The 21,215-nt window shown below is 36.5% G+C and overlaps 2 protein-coding genes across 4 annotated transcripts in view; both read left to right on the top strand.

The window, feature by feature from the left end:
* The window catches only part of LOC140496995 (aldehyde dehydrogenase 1A1-like), a 46,358-nt gene extending 42,045 nt beyond the window's left edge, over positions 1-4,313 (top strand). The window contains exon 13 of the mRNA XM_072597456.1: positions 3,832-4,313. Coding sequence (XP_072453557.1) covers positions 3,832-3,904 — 73 coding nt within the window. The 3' untranslated portion in view covers positions 3,905-4,313. The remainder of the gene's footprint in view (positions 1-3,831) is intronic.
* Positions 1-21,215, top strand: part of LOC140496993 (aldehyde dehydrogenase 1A1) — a 269,491-nt gene that overhangs the window by 143,812 nt on the left and 104,464 nt on the right. The window lies entirely within an intron of this gene.

The following is a 21,215-nucleotide window of genomic DNA, read 5'->3' as shown; positions in this document are numbered from 1 at the left end:
GTCAAATCCCTGGCTAATGCTTACTGCTCTAATTCAAATCAATTAAAGAAACACTTGTGAAGAAATTACTAGATGCTAGGTGTTAGAAATGCATAAATAAAAAGAAAAATGCTTCCTGCCTTTGTGGAACTTAGATTTTAAAAAAATATATTAACACCATACCTTACAGTATATTGTAATTCATTATTTTGGTCCACACGTTGCTAAATGCAATCTGGAAATTGTCTTCCCATCTTACCAGATGTAGATAACCTTAGTCACCTACATCAGGTAACCCCAAGCCATTCTCAGTGAATTGTCATTTGATGTACCATTTCAGCAAAGCACTGAGAACACAGCAAGGTTTGGAAATTGCATGTTTCCATAGCAACTTAAATATTGTACCTATGGTAAATATTGTTCCTCTGTGTTATTATTGACTGAGGGATTTGATCGTTCACTGTAACAGTATAACTTGACTTATCACAAAATAAACACCTATCCTCCATCAGAAGCAGAGTTTTGTAAATATTGCTTCTGAGTCTTTCCCTATTTTACCTTCTCTCACTTTCTCTCTTACATTCTCTACCCCAAATCTTGGCTCTTCTTTCAGTGGGGTGGGGTGCGGTTACTGCCAAGTCATTGCTATATCTTCTTCAAATTGGATCTTTGGGTTCATTGTCATAAAATAACAGAGCGGTATAGCTTTTACAATAAATTTACAAAACATACAATGAAGAGACTGGATGAGATATGCTCTGGGGGCCCCTCTAGTTCTGAAATGATGTAATCCTAGGTTCATCACACATGAGAAGTCTGGAAGCCCTGAAAATTAAATGGTAAATAAAACCAGGGGATTCAAGACTAGGACATGATAAGCTAATCATTTCAGAAATATTCACAGTTGCCCCATTTAGCTAATTCATAATGACAAGGCACAATGAAATCAAATAACAAAGATACAAAGTACAAAGCATTCCAACCCATAACAGGAATCTGTTTATATAAACTAAAAAGTAACTTTCAGTAAAGTCTCCCATAAGAACACAGAGAAAGAAGTCTCTGAAAATTTTTGGTTCAAGCTACATACACCACTGTTGACTGAATTCTCACAGTAGCCAAGTTTGTGATGTTTAACTGACACGTTATTTATTGGGAAATACCAGAAGAGAGCAGAATGACTTCATGACTTTCAAACTTGAAACAGGACAGATGATCAGTTAAGATTTAAGACCCCAAATATTCACATATAGTTTTATTAAAAAATAAAAATACTCTATTTCAACTTACATGTATTAGTTCTACTATCTAGGCTCTCCCCCAGAAAGGTATGAGAATACCAGCAGAGATGTTATTAGATGAACTTCCATTATTAAGAAAAGAAAAACAACTTAGAATAACAGGCTTTGCATTAAGTTCATCTATTTGGATGATTCCGGATGGGTTCCATATAAAAGGTACATGTTTTGCATCTTGAAGGGAAGAAAATGGCTCTAGAAAGCATAAGAAAGGAGCAGTTGCATTCCAGGTGAACGGAATAAGCAGTGAAAAGTTACGAAGGCTGAAGGTGGAGAGTTGGGTGTGGGTAACAGAGAAGACTGCTAGATTGCAAAGTACATAATATGGGTAATGTCCAAAGGATTACTTACCCCTATTCTTTCACTAATCTAAACATGGCAGAGAAGTTCTTAGAATGGGTAACAGTCCTTCAGTGTTATTAGTGAGCCATTGGAGGGGATAGATTCAGACCAACTCTAATGATTTTGTGAGGAATGAAGGATGTGTTCTCATAAAGTGTGTTTAATTCTGTTTTGGAGGGAGGTAGAGGTAGCCAGGGAGAGAGACTGAATTCAGTTCTAAAGAAAAAGTTGGGTTTTTGTTTGTTTTCTGCTCTTTTGCATGTAGTAGAACATGTCATAAGGTGATTTTAAATCTTGTTTGGTTTCAAAACCCAAATTTAAGAAGTAAGTAAAGGTCTTTTCATTTCATGCCAACCAACAAGATAAACGTATTGTGAAACATTGTTGGCTGGTAATAAATACTTGTGTTCTTAAATCCTCCATAATGTTTTTATAGTATTTGCTTTTTTTAGAAGTATTGATTTCTTGTAGTTTTGCTGTATCCATTTTGGGGTATTCATCTGAGTGATTATTAGAAATTCTCAATGTTAAGTTTTTTACCAAGTGGCCATTTAATCTCATGGTAATTTAATATTTTAATAATAACTGTAAAATGCTTCTTGAGTACTATGAAAATTAAGTTCCCTGTACACTATTCACTTTTGTTTTGAAATCCCACCCCACTAGAGCTATAACTAGGAAAGGGAGTCTAGGACTTTGCACCAGGTGGAAAGAAAAGTTGCCAGGCCTAGAGGCCTGTGTGGGCTACCCGAGTCTTTCTTATCTCACCTCCGAGGTCTTCGGCTGGCCACGCCGGATGCACATATGAGAGAAAGGACGTTCCAGAGTCGAACAAGGGTTGAGCTTTATTTCAGGATCTAGTTACAAGTGCAGGGGGGTCTTCCTTAGGAGGAAGAGGGGGAGATTTCCTAAGGAGGCTAAGATCTTAAGGGATTGGAAGCTGAAGTACAAGCGGGGAGAGAGGGGGAGGGGAGAGAGAAGAGAAGAGAAGCGGAGCCTACTGTCCTCTTGGCTCCTTACGTGCTAAGAGAGCTTTCAGGCTTCCTCAATCCTACTTAACCTTCAGCCACACAGTTTGCATCTCAATACCGTGCTGTTAGATAACAATAGTGTGCCCAGATCCGGGACGACCTCGAGGGCAGGGAGACTCCACCCATCACGTATCTCCCGGGGAGAGGCGGAAATACCCGAGCTAGCCGAGCTAGCTCAGTCTGACCTTCTCGAATCCCCGCTGTTCATGGAGGGCCTCGTAAGACTCTAAGATTTAGAAGTCCCACTTTTACCCGCCCGAGACCATCCACACGGATTTGAGCTTCCAATCCCAACAAAAAGTATATACTCTCCCCATGTTATAAATGTCCCCATACTCCCGTCTCACTGGCTGCCAGCCTGCACCTCTTCTGTAGTCTGGAGATGGGATATGGACTCTAAGAGATATAACAGGCCCCCAGCTCTTAAAGGACAAACAAGGAGATAGGCCATGCTTTTTCCTACTGAAACTGCACATAATTGAACTGTCCTCTCTATACATTGTATTTCTGTCCCCTCCAATTGTCCTCTGCACTGAGGTGCTATCTCACTCCTCTCCTTAACGTCCATCCCCTGTCAGTTATTTATGTAGCTAGATATTCCCCTGAACTTGACTTTGGAAATGTTTCCTAGAATTTCAGCCTTGTGTCTAATGAAGTAATGCCTATATTATTTAACTATAATATGAACATCAGCATTAAAACTTCCCATTTCTAAAACAGTGTAGCTGGGCATCCAAAAGGACATAATTCTGTATAAGATTTTATAGGAGAGGATGGATCATTAGTACAGAAAATGCCTCTAGATAGTTATTGCTTCTATTTTTGATGTTTCTGAGAAGATAGACTTCTTCTGAGAGCATTAATCCTAACTATTTGTGGAAGGTCCATAGATGGGATTTTGTGAATGTAGGTAATTCCCAATGTTGAAATATCTTCTACTGATACAGATCAGCAACTCACCATTCATTTATATTCTTTGACATTTGAGGCACTTGGACATTAAGTTACTCACCCATGGTCACATTGTTAGTGCTAGTCAGAAGTTGGCCTATTCTCCAGCCACCCCCCTACCTTGTCTTTTATCTACCCTAATGAACCGATCCAAATTCATACTGAAATGTAGATTGTATAGTCTATGGATAACTATTTCAAATGCAATTTTGGATTGTTTTTCCCTCCAGGGGAGAGTATGGTCTCCATGAATACACTGAAGTCAAGACTGTCACAATCAAGATTTCTGAGAAGAACTCCTAAAAATGCCACAGGAAATGGGGCTCCATATCTTCAATGACTGAGCATCTCTAATCCTAAATCATGAAAGATATTACAGCTGTCATTTTCTCCTGACATTAATAGCATAAAACATTATACATAGAACATGCAGTATGCCTTCTTACTCTTGGGTAAGCATCGTCAAGATGTTTACAAGAGAGTCAAGATCTCTTAAGCATTAGAACAGGTTTTGTTGGTAAATGATTCTTGCAGAGTTTAAGTCATTAAGGAGCAAATTTTTAGTGCTTTGACTTTTTCTTTCTATTAATGGTCAATTGAAATTTACTGCTCTTGTTAACTTCCTGAATAGACATGCTCTGTTCATTGACTCTAAGTCTACTTTGCCTTTGGAAACACATGTGTCCAATAAAGCAATAACTGCACTGCTTTACTGTAGTTTCAATGTCATTTTATCTAAAACAATCCTACATAACACTGTGTACATGTGAGTATTTTAAGAGTAGATCTCCATTGTGGAGGTTTCAATTTCATACAATGTAAGACATATTTGGTGTTGAATTGGTCATGTATTTTATTGTTAAATCTAAGGTACAGGTCCCTGAACTTTTCCTCATGAAGAAAGTGTGGTCTTTTTTTCTTTCTTTTTTTTTTAATTTCACTCGGGTCTTATTGAGAGGCCATATTGAAGAATGTGGAGCAGGTGAACATAGAGGAATATCAACAAAGGTGCTGACAGTTCAAGTAATCAAATTTACATTCCCTTTGGGAACCCAGAATATCATAGCTAGAGAATTGAAAGAGATTTCAGAAGTTACCTACTTCATCCTCCTCATTTTACAGTCAGGGAAATAGGGCAGATAGGTTAAATAGTTATGATGGTCTCAAATGTGACAAATAGCAAAGCTGAAACTTGAACTCAGGTCCTCTGCTCCAAACTCAGCATTCATTCCCATCATACCACCCTTACAAATTGTGAGGAAGATGGAAGGTAGCTGCTTTAGATATCAACTGTGATAGGTCTTCAAAGTAGCTGATAGATCATGATGGAATTATGGGAAAGCTCTGATCTAGGGGTGGGGAACCTGCTGCCTCAGGCCACATGTGGCCTTCTCTTACCTTCCCTTTCTTTCCCTTCCCTCCCCTTCCCTCTCCCAAAGCCTTAAACCTACTACACTCTGAAACTGAGATGCCAATGGGCCCCTGCCAAGGGCTCCTCCGCTCTCCTACCTTTAGAGTGATTATCAATAGTAACTGTTGCTGTTTCCCACCCAGTCTGATGTCTTTCTTTTCTTGACCTCATTAAAGGGGCCATGCCCTGGCTACTTCTTAAACAAGCCTATTCTGAGTACCTGCAAAGACCTTGGCCTTTAGGTCTTCCAGTGCATCCTGGCCCATCTCTAGTTATACTGAGGAATATCAGGTCACTGGATTCAGATGGCTCTGGAGGAGAAGTGATCTGCACAGCCCTCCCTCACTCAAAACAAAGTCAAGTGCAAGTCATGTCATCATCTCTCTGATGGCATGGTCTTCTTCAGCAAAGAAGGACAAACATGAGTCTAAACAATAGTAACAAGCATTTCTTTTACTCAACATCAACATTCTTATCCATGCTCGGTTTCCCACAAATACATACATAGCTTCCCATATGAAGTTTGTATCTTTGAGGAACTCAAGGTCTTGACTTCTAAGAATATTGAGTGGCTGAATGCATAGAATCACAGATTTAAAATTGTAAAGAACATCAGAGATCATTTACTCCAGTCCCTTCATTCTGTTAACTCAAGCAGAATAAGGCAAAATGATTTTCCCAGCACCACAGTGGTGGTGAGTTGTTACAATCTGTTATTACAACCCAGATCCCCTGACTTAGAGCCTGGTTCTATGTGCCCTGGATGAATGCATCAACAAAACAAACCATGAATGAAGGCTAACACTCAGTTGTCTGGTTTTAAGAGGAGGGAAGCAGAAGAGTGAGGGGTAGGGCAGAAGATGAAACGCCCTGGACAAAATCTTCTTAGGTTTATGTGAACTTACTGGGACTTTGGAAATGAGTTTGCTTTTTAATAATTGAAGTTGATCATTTTCAATGAAGCCAAGGAACTGAAAAGTCAAAAGAATATGCCTCCACATACATAAAAGCTTAATAATAAAGTTAATAATTTACTAAGTTCACGTGCACATTTTTAAATTTCAGAATTGCCCCATCACCCTTATCAGACACAGAACAGATCATGTCCCATTATTGCGGCAAATGTCTTTATGATGTATAAAACAGATGACTTGCTAGCCATGCAAAATAATGTTATGGGATTCAGCCAGAATTTTGCCCCCAAGAAAGTATAACAAACAGTTCTGAACATAGAACAAGAGGATTGACAAAAACCAAAACATTTTAAACATGTAAAAATAAAGGTCTCATTGTATGAATAAGATATTAAATGATGATACAGAACATTTACATTTGACATTTGCTCGTACTAAGCCTGTAGGCATACTTTTGACCGTATGATGCCAAGTTTTACAACTATAATTATGATCACTTCTAATTGGTAGAATTTACTAATTTCTTTAACTTGAGTTAAAGTTGCTTTTATTTAGATGCTTTAACTTCCAACTTTAGAGAAAAATTCTGAAAGAATCTCATGATAGTATAAATCCACCTATATTTCTTCTTCCCTGCCCATTTTAATAATAAGTAAGATATTAGGATGAAACATTTAGTTTTCAAAGAGACTTTCCAAGGAATTTAAGTGATTTGCCCAAGGACTACTCACAGAAATTAAGAGATGTAAGTGGGATTTTAATTCAGATGGTCTCTGCAAACTTGGAATTTATTCTGTTGAATCACACTGCCTCCCATAATTGATAAAGATAATTTTTCATTTAGATTAATATTAACACTAATAACTTAACTATGTGAGAGATTGCTACAAATTACTAATTATAAGAAATGAAAAATAAAACCATTTTGATGTTTCGTGCTACTCCTAGGAAACTGGTAAAATGACAAAAATGAAATGAGAATAGTTAGTCTTGGAAGCATTGGAGAAAGAGACACAGTAAAGCTTTGGAAAGCAATTTGTATGTATGCTAAGAAAGCAACTACAGCGTTCATATCCTTTGACCCAAATAACCTATTGCCAGCAAGATAGCAGACATGGAGGACAAAGATAGCAAGAAAAATCCCAATGGACACCAGAATAGTAACATTTTAAATAGCAAAAAACCCCCCCAAAAAATAACAACAACAAAAAACAACTAGAAATAAAATAGATGCCTACCAATTGGAAAATGACTTAAAAATTTTTGGCACATGAAAATAATGAAATGTTATTGTGTATTTGATGAATAGAGAAGCTTGGACTTACATGAACTTTTGCAGAATAACAAGCAAAACCAGGAAAGCTATGCACAATGACTGCACCAATCTAAGTGAAAACTATTACAATAATAGTAAAAGCTAAACAATGTGTCGTTATACTGAGCAAACTTATCTCAAGAGATACAGTTTGAAAATGGACCTCACTCACTTTGTCAGAGAGGTTAGATTTCCTGAAATCCTTTTTTCCCTTTATTTATTCTTTGTTATAAGAAACACCCATCTGGGTAGCAAAGGAGAAAGATATATTGAAGGGGATAAAAATAATAATAAAAAACCTAATTGCTAGAATAATAACATATTTATGAAATATTTTATGGTTGTGAAATTGTTTCATATAAATTATATAATTTCATTCTATAAATTGAACATTTATCAGGAATGTACTCTCTACAAGGCATCATGTTATGATGTAAAGCTGCAATAATAAAACAGCACAGTTTTAGGGCCTTAAGACTTTTACAACAAAAATCCAATGAATACAATAAGTAACGCAAATTTTGATATCTGCAATTTGTAGGTGAGGAAACTAAGATGCCAATAAATTGTGTTGCTGCTCTGAATAACTAAACTACAACCAGACTCCTTAATTGGTGGGGTGAGGTGGATGTGGGGGATGTGGAGATGGGGAAATTTTATTTGTGGTTAAGAAACCTTTGGGTAATTGATAACATTTTTTGTTATTATTTGATTTTGTAAGAAACAGTTTTGTTTTTTAGTTTGGGCCTAAAATCTTTTCATAAAATCTTTTTCACCTTATGTTTCTCAAGGAAATTTTAATGTTAGGTGATATACCTTATCAAACAATAACAATACAAAAGACCTCCAGATTATATGTCTGACTAACAAGGGGTAGACTAGATATTTACCACAAGCTGGGTAAGCTTTAAAATCTCTTATTTAGGGGGAGGGAAAAAACAGAATTCTGTGCTGGATCTTGATCGGCTGAAATCCACAGGGCAAGAGAGAAATCCAAGTAGGTGAATTAACAAGTAGTTATGAATTCACATTGGAGAATGTTAATCCTTAAAGCACTTACTCAACCCCCTTTTCTCACCAGCCTTTATATAGTAGTGAAGGATGGACGCAGAGACCAATTTGTAGGCTTCTGCCTCAGACCCACAAGTGGGTCTTCTTTTGCTCCAGAGGTTGGTGGCATTTAGGGTGCCACCTAAAAAGCATGCCTTGTTCATTAGCCAGTCTGCAAAGGAGTCACTGATTATGCCATAACATGAGCAGGATTGACAGGGAAGTAACTTTTATGCCTTATTTTGTGTATGTGTGGGAGGAGAGATGTAGAAACTCATGTCTACAGAAATTCAGTCCAGAATAACCTCTACGCCCACCATTGACCCTGCAAAAAGAAACAGATATTGATTCAGTCTGGTCAGAGAAATAAAGGAGTGTAAAACTCTCCCAAACAATATAACAAACCAAAGGAAACTGAATTAATGTTAAATGAAACATTGAACCCTTTAAATTCTCAAGGGAGTCATGAATAGCAAAAAGAAATTCCAGAATGATTCAAAGGGAAAATAAAATTCTTAAGAAAGGAAAGTGGGAGAGAACAAATGTCACAATCTGTGGCTCTCAAAGGAAAAATAATGAGGTTAAGTGTTAAGTCTGTTTTTAAAGAGAAAGGGAAAATAAAAACTTGCCATAAAAAAATAAGGAACTGAAAAAATGACCTAACAGAAGTAAAAACAGTACATTACAAGAATAATGTTATCTATATAAACCAAAGGCAATGACCTCAAATAACAGAAGCAGATTCATAGACTGTCTGGAAAGAGTGAAAAAAGTTGAAAAATCTGAATATTATAATGCAATAAATAACGAGAATAATTCAGTATTTCTGAATACAAAAATGGGTTATAAGAGGGATCTCAAGCTTGGTGTGCTTCACAAGTTTTCGTTTTTTAGGAACATGTTAAGACTTGTTTTTTGTCCTTAGTTCTCCAAGAGGACCATGACATCAGGGAAGGAAGGAAGGAAGGAAGGAAGGAGGGAAGGAAAGGAAAGGAAAAAAAGAAAAAAGGAAGGAAAGAAAGAATACAGAAAGAAGGAAAGCCTTGTTGCCAACTTGGTCATCAGGGTAGCTCCTTTTCTACTCAGAGGTTATTGTTTGTCCTTCATTCTTGAAAAAGACCATGACATCAGGGTGGTGATGCCATGACAGGAAAGAAAATCGTAAAATAGAAGTTGAAAATATACAGAATAGGGAAAGAATTATAAGAGAATGAAATGAAGACATCCTTAAGAAAAAATAATTATATGAACAAAACAATTTGAAGTAGAGAATAAGAGGAAAAAGTATTTTGAAAATTCTTCTTTGCCCTCTCAAAAGTTCAGTATTTTATAATAGTGTTCATCAGCAATATACTCATTTTAATTTGACCTTTGTAAATTTAGCCCCCTCATATTAGGTGAGTACATACTCAATTAACTCCCATAATGCTATGTTCTTGTTAAAATCTGTCCTCAGTAGTTCTTACCTTAACTTACCATTGCCTTTGAAGAAGAACATTAAATTTTACCTACTTTTCAATAGCTTCCTGACTTTAAACAAGCTTTTCTCTCCTTGAGGTCAAAGTGGAAACTGGGAGCTTTTGGGAATTTACCTTTCTTTGAGTTTGAATGCTTCTGTAAAATTTTCCTTTGCACCATTTCCAGAAATAGTATCTGGGACTCCCAATGTATGGGTTCCTAACAGGGCTTGTTTGGTTGTTTAAAAACAGTAAGCTTCATAGGTGTAATTACATTCTAGCTTTATTCACTTTAATTCTTCTCGTGGAGGAAACTGAAGGTGGTCTAAAATTGTACTGTTCTGCCTTTTAATCAGAAAAAAATAACATTCTGCATTACATTTGTCATTCCCTTTAAATCCAGATTTTAAGTTTAACTTTTAAAAACTAAAATTAAAATTAATTCTACAAAAAAGAAAAACCCTTCATATCTGGGGACAGACAAACAAATTTTGATTTGCTGATCAAAAAGTAACACTGACTGCTCTTGCTATTTATATAAGTGAGAGTTGAGCAGTTAGAGATATACCCATAAAAACATTCAAATCAGAATTTAGAAGTTTTCGGTAGAGAAATTACATTTTAATCACAAATTTAGCCATTAGTGTTTGGATCTGTCTTTCATCTCTGCAATTTCCAACCTGTCCAGGGTAGGAACTAGAGAAAAAAGAGAGACTTTTCTTTTCTGAAGACTTCTGAAAGTTTCACTTTTTACATTATTTTTTCCTTTGGTCGATGAGACCAACAAAAAAAAAAATAGGTTGATTTATTAGGATACAGAACAAAACAAAAACCTGGAAAACACTTGCTAGCAAAAATTAGCACAAAACACAGATAAGACAAATGCTTAACCCTCACATTCTCGTGCTGCAAATTTCTGTTTAGGTTCCTGCAGTATCTCATTTTTTTTATTCTGTAAGTCCCACCTTTTCTTTCTGCAATCTCTAGTAAAATGCCTTCTCACTTTGGCAATAAAGGTTTTTATTCCCATTTGCTGAGGCTACCTGGCAAGTTTCAAAAAGGAGCTGGAAATACTTAGGCAGTGACCAAGATTGCCTGAGATTTCTGCCTAAGCTTCTTTTCTTTATCTCTTCCTTCATATTGGACAATTTTTGGTGTAACAAGATAACGTCTTTAGAGTATTATATTTCTGGGCTGAGTGACATCAAATATAAATCTCTCTTGGAAAGAAAAACTACCAACAGCTGGTCTCTCTTGTCCCTCTTACCGTAATAGAAGAAGGGTTTCATGGAAGGGCAAAGACGAGGGTGTAGTCACACCAGAAGTCAAAATTGGGTCCTTTAAGGAGCAGTGGGCATGTCCCACAAGATAGGGTTGCCAAATGCCAAATGTACACATTTGTTTTGGGTGAGATTGTTCAATGGCCATTTTTAGATTCCTTAATGTGCAACAAACAAAAGTGACAGATTTAGGCCAAAATAGTACAGCTGAATTTCCAGCAGTTTTGGACCAAAGTTTATTTAATTTGATGACACTTGGCCTTGCTCATTCCCAGCTGAACTGGCAGCCTGCCTCAACTCTAGCATTGAAGCAGTTTTCTCAGAGGGGTACCCATGGGAACTTTACTACTTGCTGCTGTCATTATCCATTAAGGGATATTAAACTGGAAACAGCAACAGGGATCAGAAGGACTCAGGGAGGGTAATTTTGGAGGTTGAGACCACAAGTGACCATATAGTGGGACTCTCACAGAAGAGACAATAGTAGGATATTCTCCCAGTCAAAGACCAGAATGTGAGGATTCCTAGAATATCTTCTTCCTTCATGATTGAACCAATTTAGAAAAGCCAATTAAGCATCATAAAGTTAAGTAGTCAATTGTTTTATCAGCTGAAAAACTATTTTACTTTGGCCAATTGCCCCATAAAAGAAATTGGAAATTTACAGCTGAAGAGCTGTCTTATTTTGGTTACCTGCCACTATAAAGAGGAATTTGCTGCATATCTTGCTTGTTCTTCACTACTCCTCATTTTCTTCATAAAATTTTAGTTTCTCTGAAATTTTTGCTAAAAGTCTACTATGCACAATTAATTTCAAGGCCCTTTTTTCAATTATAAGTCTCCTTACATGAGGGCTAGGTGCCCTCGATACATTCCTGTTCTATTAACAAGGATTTCCCCTTTAGGTACTAATCTTGGCTCTGAAAAAAGAACTGAGAAGGGAATTTCAACCTTCAGGATAGTCTTTTAAGAAGAGTTCTTCTTTAGAAATGATCCCAAGTACTGGAGACCCTCATTGGTCTCCTGGCTGTCTTGCAAATTGTCATAATAAAAATATGCAGTAAAGAGAAGCTGAAGCACAATATTCCAAGCATGATCAATTTCTCAGTGTGGCTAGTAAATATAAATAAATTGGATCCAAGATCCCTCAGTATTCAAGAATAGATCTGGCAGTGGTCTGGTATCAAAGTTGTTCTAGCTCTATAGCTTTCAAGTTTTCAAACTCCACCTGAGCTTGCATTCTGAGCCAGGTAACAAAATTCAGGGGTTCTTCCTCACCATGATCTTCCATTTCAAGAAAACCTAAATGCTCTGCCCAAAGGAATACAAATTTTGATGACTGAAACCTAGCAAGATATTTTGGGTTTACTAGCTAGATTTCTTTCTTAAAGACTATGCCTTGGGGGTGGAACCAAGATGGGGAAGTAAAAACATGAACTTGCTTGAGTTTTCCCCCTAAACCTCAGCAAATACTTGTAAAAACTGATTCTAAACAAATTCTGAAGCTGCAGAACCCACAGAACAGTCCAGCAAAGCAAATCTCCAGCCAGGGACAGCTATGAAGGTTGACAGGAGGCATCTATCGCACTGGGCTAGGAATGGGAGCACAGCACAGCACAGATAGGCCAAAGCAGGCCTCAGGGGACTGAATCACCTACAGCTGTGGTGGTTTCCAGACTTCTCAACCCACAAACACCAAATTTAGCACAGAGGATCAATGGGAAAACTGTCACACCTGAGTAGGGGAGGTACATGGTTCGGCTGGGGTCTGGCCCCAGCCCTAGGGTGAGGAAGAGGCAGTGCTTCTAGCAGCACAGCAGCTTATGGAGCTCTGGGCCCATAGACAATGGGGAAATCAAGCAGCTGATACAAAACCCCTGAAGCCTGGGGCAGTACATCCACCTGTACCTCCACCCCCACTGCAAGCAGAGTCCTACCTTGACAAAGAGATAAAAAGTCAAGTATTTGGCTGGAAACATAAACAAACACAGGAAAAAAAGTCAGATTGTAGAATCTTTGGTGACAAAGAAGATCAAAGCATGCAACCAGAAGAAAACAAAGTCAAAGTTCCTATATCAAAAGTCTCCAAGAAAAATGTGAATTGGTCTCAGGCCAAGGAAGAGCTCAAAGAGGATTTTGAAAATCAAGTAAGAGAAGCAGAGGGAAAATTGGGAAGAGAAAGGAGAGTGATCCAAGAAATCATGAAAAATGAGTCAACAACTTGCTAAAGGAGACCCCCCAAAATACTGAAGAAAATAACACTTTAAAAAATAGACTAACCCAAATGGCAAAAGATATTGAATGAGATATTGAAAAAAATCTCCTGAAAGAGATCCCAAAAGGAAAACTCCTAGGAATATTATAGCCAAATTTCTGAGCTCCCAGGTCAAGGAGAAAATATTGCAAGCAGCCAGAAAGAAACAATTCAAGTATTGTGGAAATACAATCAGGATAGCACAAGGTCTAGTAGTTTCTACATTAAGGAGTTGAAGACCTTGGAATATGATATTCCAGAAGTCAGAAGAACTAGGATGAAAACCGAGAATCACCTACCCAACAAAATTGATTATAAAACTTCAGCAGAAAAAAATTGGTCATTCAATGAAATAGAAGACTTTCAAGCATTCTTGATGAAAAGACCAGAGCTGAATATTTGGCAATTTTGACTTTCAGATATGAAAATCAAGAGAAGCATGAAAAGGTAAACAGGAAAGAGAAAATCATAAGAGTCTTATTAAAGTTGAACTGTTTACATTCCTACATGGAAAGATAATATTTGTAACTCATAAGAAATTTCTCAGTATTAGGATAGTTGGAGGGAAGATAGATAGACAGACAGACAGACAGGCAGACAGACAGACAGACAGATAGATGGATGGATGGATGGATGGATGATAGATTGATTGCAAAGGGTGAGTTGAATATGAAGGGATAATATCTAAAAAATAAAAGTAAGAGAAAAGAGAGGAATATATTGGGAGAAAGGGAGAGACAGAATGTGGTAAATTCTCTGACATAAGAGGCAATAAAAAGGTTTCACAATTGAGGGGAAGAGGGACAACATAAGAGGGAATGACTAAACTTTACTCTCATAAGATTTAGCTTAAGGAGGGAATAACATACACCCTCAATTATGTATCTTACCCTAAAGGAAAGTAAGAGGAAAGGGGATGAGGTGGGGAATGATAGAAGGGAGGGCAGATTAGGAAAGGAGGTAGTCAGAAACAATACTTCTGAAAAGGATCAAAGTTGAAAATAGAATAAGTGGGGGGCAGGACAGGATGGAGATAGAGCTAATCTTTCACAACATGGCTATTATAGAAGCGTTTTGCATAATTACACATGTATAACCTATATTGAATTGCTTGCCTTCTCCAAGAGGGTGGGTGGGGAGAGAAGAAGGAAGAGAATTTGGAACTTAGAGTTTTAAAAACAAATGCTTTTAAATTAAATTAATTATTTAAATTTAAATTAAATTAAGTAAATTAAAAGTGTTTTTACATGCAACTGGGAAATAAGATATATAGGCAATGGAGTATAGAACTCTATCTTGCCCTACAAAAAAGTAAGAGGGAAGGATATAAGGGGGGAAGGAAATAGAAAGGAGGGTAGATTGGGGGAAGGGATAATCAGAATGCATGCTATATCAGAGTGGGGGAGGGGAGAAATGAGGAGAAAATTTGGAACTAAAAATCTGGTAGAAATGAATGTTGAAAAATAAAAATAAATAAACGTATTTTTTTTAAATGCTCTGCCTTAAACTCAGCTCTGGTTCTCATCAATTGGTCAACAATAGGTAATAGTCCAAGTACCACTTAGTGGACATTGATTGGGATCTGATGGCTCAGTGTGTAAAATTGTTTCTGCTTTGGACAGAAACCCTGAGGGTCTTCCCTCCCAGATTAACTTTTTTGTGGATGGGTTAAGTAAAAGGTATCATTCCTTGGCTCATTTCTTACCTAGCCTTAATTACAGAAAGGATATTGCCTCAGTCAAAATGAAGACTCAGAAAGAACTTAGTTTAAAAACTGCCATGATTTCCCACTACATTTGGGGCAATCTCCAGTCATCCTGATCTATATCTTGCCACTTGGTCCCAGAGGAGAAAGTGAGGCTGATGACCTCGCAAAACCCTCTCTGACTTAAATCCAATTGACTTGCAAGTTATGCCATCATCTTCCTGATATCATGGTCCTCTTTGAGAAGGAAGGACAAACAACAGTGTAGAAATATGTTTAACATGATTGTGCATGTATAACCTATATAAGATCGCTTGCTATGTTGAGGAGGGAGGAGAATAGGAAGAGAGGGGGGGAAATTTGGAACTCAAAATCTTACAAAAATGAATTTTGAAAACCATGTTTGCATATCATTGTAAAAAATACTATTAAGTGTAAAAAAATAAATACATATGAGTTGCCATTGAACCCATACTCATTTAAAATCTACAATCTCATGAGTCATGTTGGTACTACAATAATTATTACTATTTAGTGTTTGGGAAATGTTGGGTTGTGGGAAACAAAGGGACTAAAATTCAGTCCACTATCTTAATATTTCATAGATCCATAATTTCAATAATGTGTGTTCTCTCTTCTTTGATCTCAGTCATAATCTTTCTGTGTAGAAACACTTCCTAAGTTGTTTGCTTGGGGAAAAAAAAAATCTTCAGTTGGTGAATACTTCTATGAGTAGCGTTTCCAAATATAATTATGTTGGTCTTTAAATGACATGTAATATCATCTACCCCCAATACAAAAGTGTTTTAGCTGGATAGAACCTTCTACTATTTCCATTCCGCTGTCCAGTCACCTCACACTACCATGAGGCACTACAGCATGGATTTATTGGAGAATATGATTCAATATTGATGAAATTCACGTTCACCTGTTGCTTTGTAGTGGAATGTCTCTTTGATTATTTGGAAAACTGGACCTGCCATTTGCCATAGAAACACTGTGGTTGTCAAAGCAGTAGAGCAGACACCACTCACCACTCTTCATGTAGCATCATTAATTAAAGAGTTAAGTTCGCCAAGTCACCATGTGCTCTCTATCAATCTACTAAGTGAAAACCTGGAGTACTGCCAACACTAAGAAGCTTTCTACTCTTCCAGATTCCTTGTTTTGCAATACATGAAGCCATCAACTCATCTAATTGCAAATTAGACAAGTATGAGAAAATTTTAAAATCATTGACACTGACTGCAGAAAATCCAGATAAATGTATCCCAACTTAAGTAAGTGTCAGAAGTAAAGTTTTCTTTGCCTAAATATCTCAGAAATATATTCAAAGGCCTTGTATTGCTTATTTTACTATTTAAATAATTCAGGCAGCAATGTATTTATATTACCAATACACTTTTTCCCCCAGTTTATTAAGATTGCATGTGGTCTTGAAAAACCTTCAATGTTTACCACCCCCCCCCCTCCAGATATACAGACACTGTTTTTATTTTTCATCAATATTTCAAGAATATGATTTTCTTGGTGTGTGAGTGTGTTCTTTCCACTGACACAGATCATAACCACAACACAGATAATTTGAAGGTCTTCAAGAATTGCTGTGACTGGAAAATATAACACTGCAACAAATAAGGTGATAAGCATCCCCCAAGTTGGGCTAATTTTTGGACAGTAAGTACAGATTTTATCACTGGTTGGGTTTCAAAGCCTTTCTAGCTTTCAAGTTTTTAAGCTCTTCCTGTGCTTTTATTCTGAGCCAGATAACAAAATTCAAGGGCTCCTCCTCATCATGGTGTGTCATATTTAAGGATGGGAATGTTCCTTCTTCCCCAAAATGATAAGAGCTGAATCTGACTCTCTGATGGTCCTCTGCAAGGTTGATTGTTTTTTGCATTTTTTGTATTTTTTTATGTTAAACTTAAATGGAAAGTGAAAAAAGGAAAAAAAAAGACATTGCCATGTACACAGCAGACCATAAGAAAGGATTCAATATAAAACAATAAATTTCTATTTCAAGAAACCTATACTATAAATACTGCATTCTATTTTCAAAGCCATCCAGCTTTTCTTTGCTTCCTTGCTGGCTTTCTTATGTTCTCTGCTATGCACATTTCACTTTATTTTTCTCCTCCCTCCCCTACCACCATAAAGAAGGCTACTATTAAGCCTGGATGTATATGTATATGTGTGTATGTATATATACATAAACACACACATGTATGTAAGACCATACTATGCTTATTTCTTCCTGTCACCTGTTTCTCCAAAGGTGGATAGCATCTTCCTTCATAAGTCCAAGTCTTTCATTGTTTTTCTAAATCAATCAGTTTATCAATTCCCACCCTACAGAAATATCCCAGCTCAATCACATTCAATCTGAGAGATTGTTTAAGAATTTTTTTTTAATTTCCGTATTCCTTATATTCTTGGTTATATAGATTTGGTTTATACAGGAAAATTTTAATTTAAAATAATTAAAATTGTTCTTTTTACATTTTAGCAATATTCTTGCCGTATAATATAGTTTAAGATGTGATACGGCTGAATTTCCTTCCTTTACATCTTTTTTTCCCTGATTTTTTTGAAATTTCTGACCTTTTTGTTCTTCCAAATGAACTTTATTTTTTCTGACTCAATAAAATTTTTAGTAATTTAATTGGGATGACATTAAATAAATAGATTAGTTAGGTCAAATTGTCATTTAAAAATTATATTGGCTTTTTTATCTTCCCATAAACAAAAAATATCGCTTCAACTACTTAGATTTGCGTTTATTTGTGTAAAAAGTGTTATATGTTTATGTTCATATAGTTCCTTGTGTCTATTTTGACAAGTATATATGCTCAGATACTTTATTATATTCTGCTCCCACCCTTTATTTTATCTTTGTGTATATCTCTTATTTTTATAGTATTTCCTGAAAGCAACATACGGATGAATTCAAAATTTTAATCTGCTGTTTCTGTTTTATGGGTAAATTTGTCCCATTCCTGTTCTAAGCTTCAATTACTTGCATATTTTCCTTCTTCCTATTTTTCCTCACAATCTTCACCCTATTAACCCTATCGTTTCTCATTTCTACGCTTTACTTCTACCTGCTGCATTGCCTTCCTATTCTTTAACCTATCCACCGTCTAAGAATCGCTCCCTTATCCTCTTCCTCCAGTCTATGCCCTTGCCATCTTACTTCTTTTTGAATTTAGACTTTTATACCATTCTCCTTCTCTCTAAATATACATATGTATGAATATATATATACACACATATGTATGCATGTTTATATACATATATGTGTGTGTATTTCCTTCTTTAATCTATTCCTAATGAGAATAAGGTTCCAGCCTTACCCATCCTCTCCCCTACTAGCTTCTTCTGTATCAATTTTTCTTCTTATGCTTCATTGTATCCTTTTTATCTCTCCTTTTTATCTCCTTTTTCTCTCTCCCTACAGTTTTATTTTTTTTTAGAATCACTCCATTATGCTTAGCTCAGCCTAAGCATTTCCCATTCCCAGACTACCCAATGCTGACAATCTTAAGACTACTGTTAATATTTTCAAATATATAAACAATTTGACCTTATTGAATTCCTTATAATTGATCTTTAATGTTTACCTCATATTTCTCCTGGATGTTATATGTCAAATTTCCCCCTAATTTCTGGGATTTTTATCACAAAAATCTGAAAGTCTTCAAGTTTGTTAAATATCCTTTTAATTCATTCAGGATTGTACTTAAATTCATTAGGAAAATTACTGTTGATCATAACCCCAGCTCTCTTGCTCTACAGAATATAGTATTCCAATACCTATAGTTCTTAAATGTAGTTATAAAATTTTATTCTAAGAACATTGTGGGAATTAAATATCACATCATGATGAGGCATTTCAGGAAGTGCCAAAGGTAGCAACAGATGATACATTAGATTGGATAGATGGATGGACAGACAGACAGACAGACAGATAGATAGATAGACAGGAGGTATATATACATACCAGTTGTAACTCCCTTTCCTTTCTAACATAATTCTACCATGTCCATTCTCTCCCTTGCTATAAAGGAAAGTGAAGAAACACAAAATATTTCATCAGAAATGTCTGCAGAGCACACCAAAGATTTCTGTCATAATGAACGAATGCATGAAATCATGCTTGAAGAAACAGTGACTTCACCTTCTACTCTTCTTCTTCTACCTCAAGAAAGATTAATACCCAGTAAACTATATCATCCCTAGGTCAATCTGAATATCCTTTTTAAAGATATTTTATTCTTCAAGATTGAATCAAGGAATGAAAATATATGAGGGGATTTCCTACTTCTTATTTTTATCTTCCATAATTAGATTCTAAAACTCTGCTGATGTTGTTGATGATGATGATGATGGGTTTTTATGTTCATAGTTGTTTTGGGTCCTTTTTTCTTTTCTTTTTTTGTTTTTTTTTTATAATTAAATTTATTTATTTAACTTTTAACATTCATTTTCACAAAATTTTGGGTTACAAATTTTCTCCCCTTTTATCCCCTCCCCCCCCAAACACCAAGCATTCTAATTGCCCCTATGACCAATCTGCTCTCTCTTCTATCGTCCCTCTCTGCCCTTGTCTCCGTCTTCTCTTTTGTCCTGTAGGGCCAGATAGCTTTCTATACCCTTTTACCTGTATTTCTTATTTCCTGGTGGCAAGAACATTACTCGACAGTTGATCCTAACACTTTGAGTTCCAACTTCTTTACCTCCCTCCCTCTCCACCCCTTCCCTTTGGAAGGCAAGCAATTCAATATAGGCCAAATCTGTGTAGTTTTGCAAATGACTTCCATAATAGTTGTGTTGTATAGGACTAACTATATTTCCCTCCATACTATCCTGTCCCCCATTACTTCTATTCTCTTTTGATCCTATCCCTCCCCATGAGTGTCAACCTCAAATTGCACTCTCCTCCCCATGCCCTCCCTTCTATCATCCCCCCCACCCTGCTTGTCCCCTTATCCCCCACTTTCCTGTATTGTGAGATAGGTTTTCCTACCAAAATGAGTGTGCATTTTATTCCTTCCTTTAGTGGAATGTGATGAGAGTAAACTTCATGTTTTCCTCTCACCTCCCCTCTTTATCCCTCCACTAATGAGTCTTTTGCTTGCCTCTTTTATGAGAGATAATTTGCCCCATTCAATTTCTCCTCCCAATATACTTCTCTCTCACTGCTTGATTTCATTTTTTTTTAAGATATGATCCCATCCTATTCAATTCACTCTGCGCACTCTGTCTCTATGAGTGTGTGCGTGTGCATGTGTGTGTGTGTGTAATCCCACCCAGTACCCAGATACTGAAAAGTTTCAAGAGTTACAAATATTGTCTTTCAATGTAGGAATGTAAACAGTTCAACTTTAGTAAGTCCCTTATGACTTCTCTTTACTGTTCACCTTTTCATGGTTCTCTTCATTCTTGTGTTTGAAAGTCAAATTTTCTTTTCAGCTCTGGTCTTTTGATCAAGAATGCTTGAAAGTCCTCTATTTCATTGAAAGACCATTTTTCCCCTGAAGTATTATACTCAGTTTTGCTGGGTAGGTGATTCTTGGTTTTAGTCCTAGTTCCTTTGACTTCTGGAATATCCTATTCCATGCCCTTCGATCCCTTAATGTAGAGGCTGCTAGATCTTGTGTTATCCTGATTGCATTTCCACAATACTTGAATTGTTTCTTTATAGCTGCTGGCAATATTTTCTCCTTGACCTGGGAACTCTGGAATTTGGCCACAATGTTCCTAGGAGTTTCTCTTTTTGGATCTCTTTCAGGTGGTGTTCTGTGGATTCCTTGAATATTTATTTTGCCCTCTGGTTCTAGAATCTCAGGGCAGTTTTCCTTGATAATTTCATGAAAGATGATGTCTAGGCTCTTCTTTTGATCATGGCTTTCAGGTAGTCCCAAAATTTTTAAATTGTCTCTCCTGGATCTATTTTCCAGGTCAGTTGTTTTTCGAATGAGATATTTCACATTATCTTCCATTTTTCCATTCTTTTGGTTTTCTATTGTGATATCTTGCTTTCTCACAAAGTCCTTAGCCTCCATCTGTGCCAATCTAATTTTGAAAGAACTGTTTTCTTCAGTGAGCTTTTGAATCTCCTTTTCCATTTGGCTAATTCTGCTTTTGAAAGCATTCTTCTCCTCACTGGCTTTTTGAACCTCTTTTGTCAATTGAGTTAGGCTAGTTTTCAAGGTGTTATTTTCTTCA

The sequence above is a fragment of the Notamacropus eugenii genome, chromosome 3 (assembly GCF_028372415.1).
Source record: "Notamacropus eugenii isolate mMacEug1 chromosome 3, mMacEug1.pri_v2, whole genome shotgun sequence".
Lineage (NCBI taxonomy): Eukaryota > Metazoa > Chordata > Mammalia > Diprotodontia > Macropodidae > Notamacropus > Notamacropus eugenii.
This window is presented reverse-complemented; position numbering and strand designations above follow the sequence as displayed.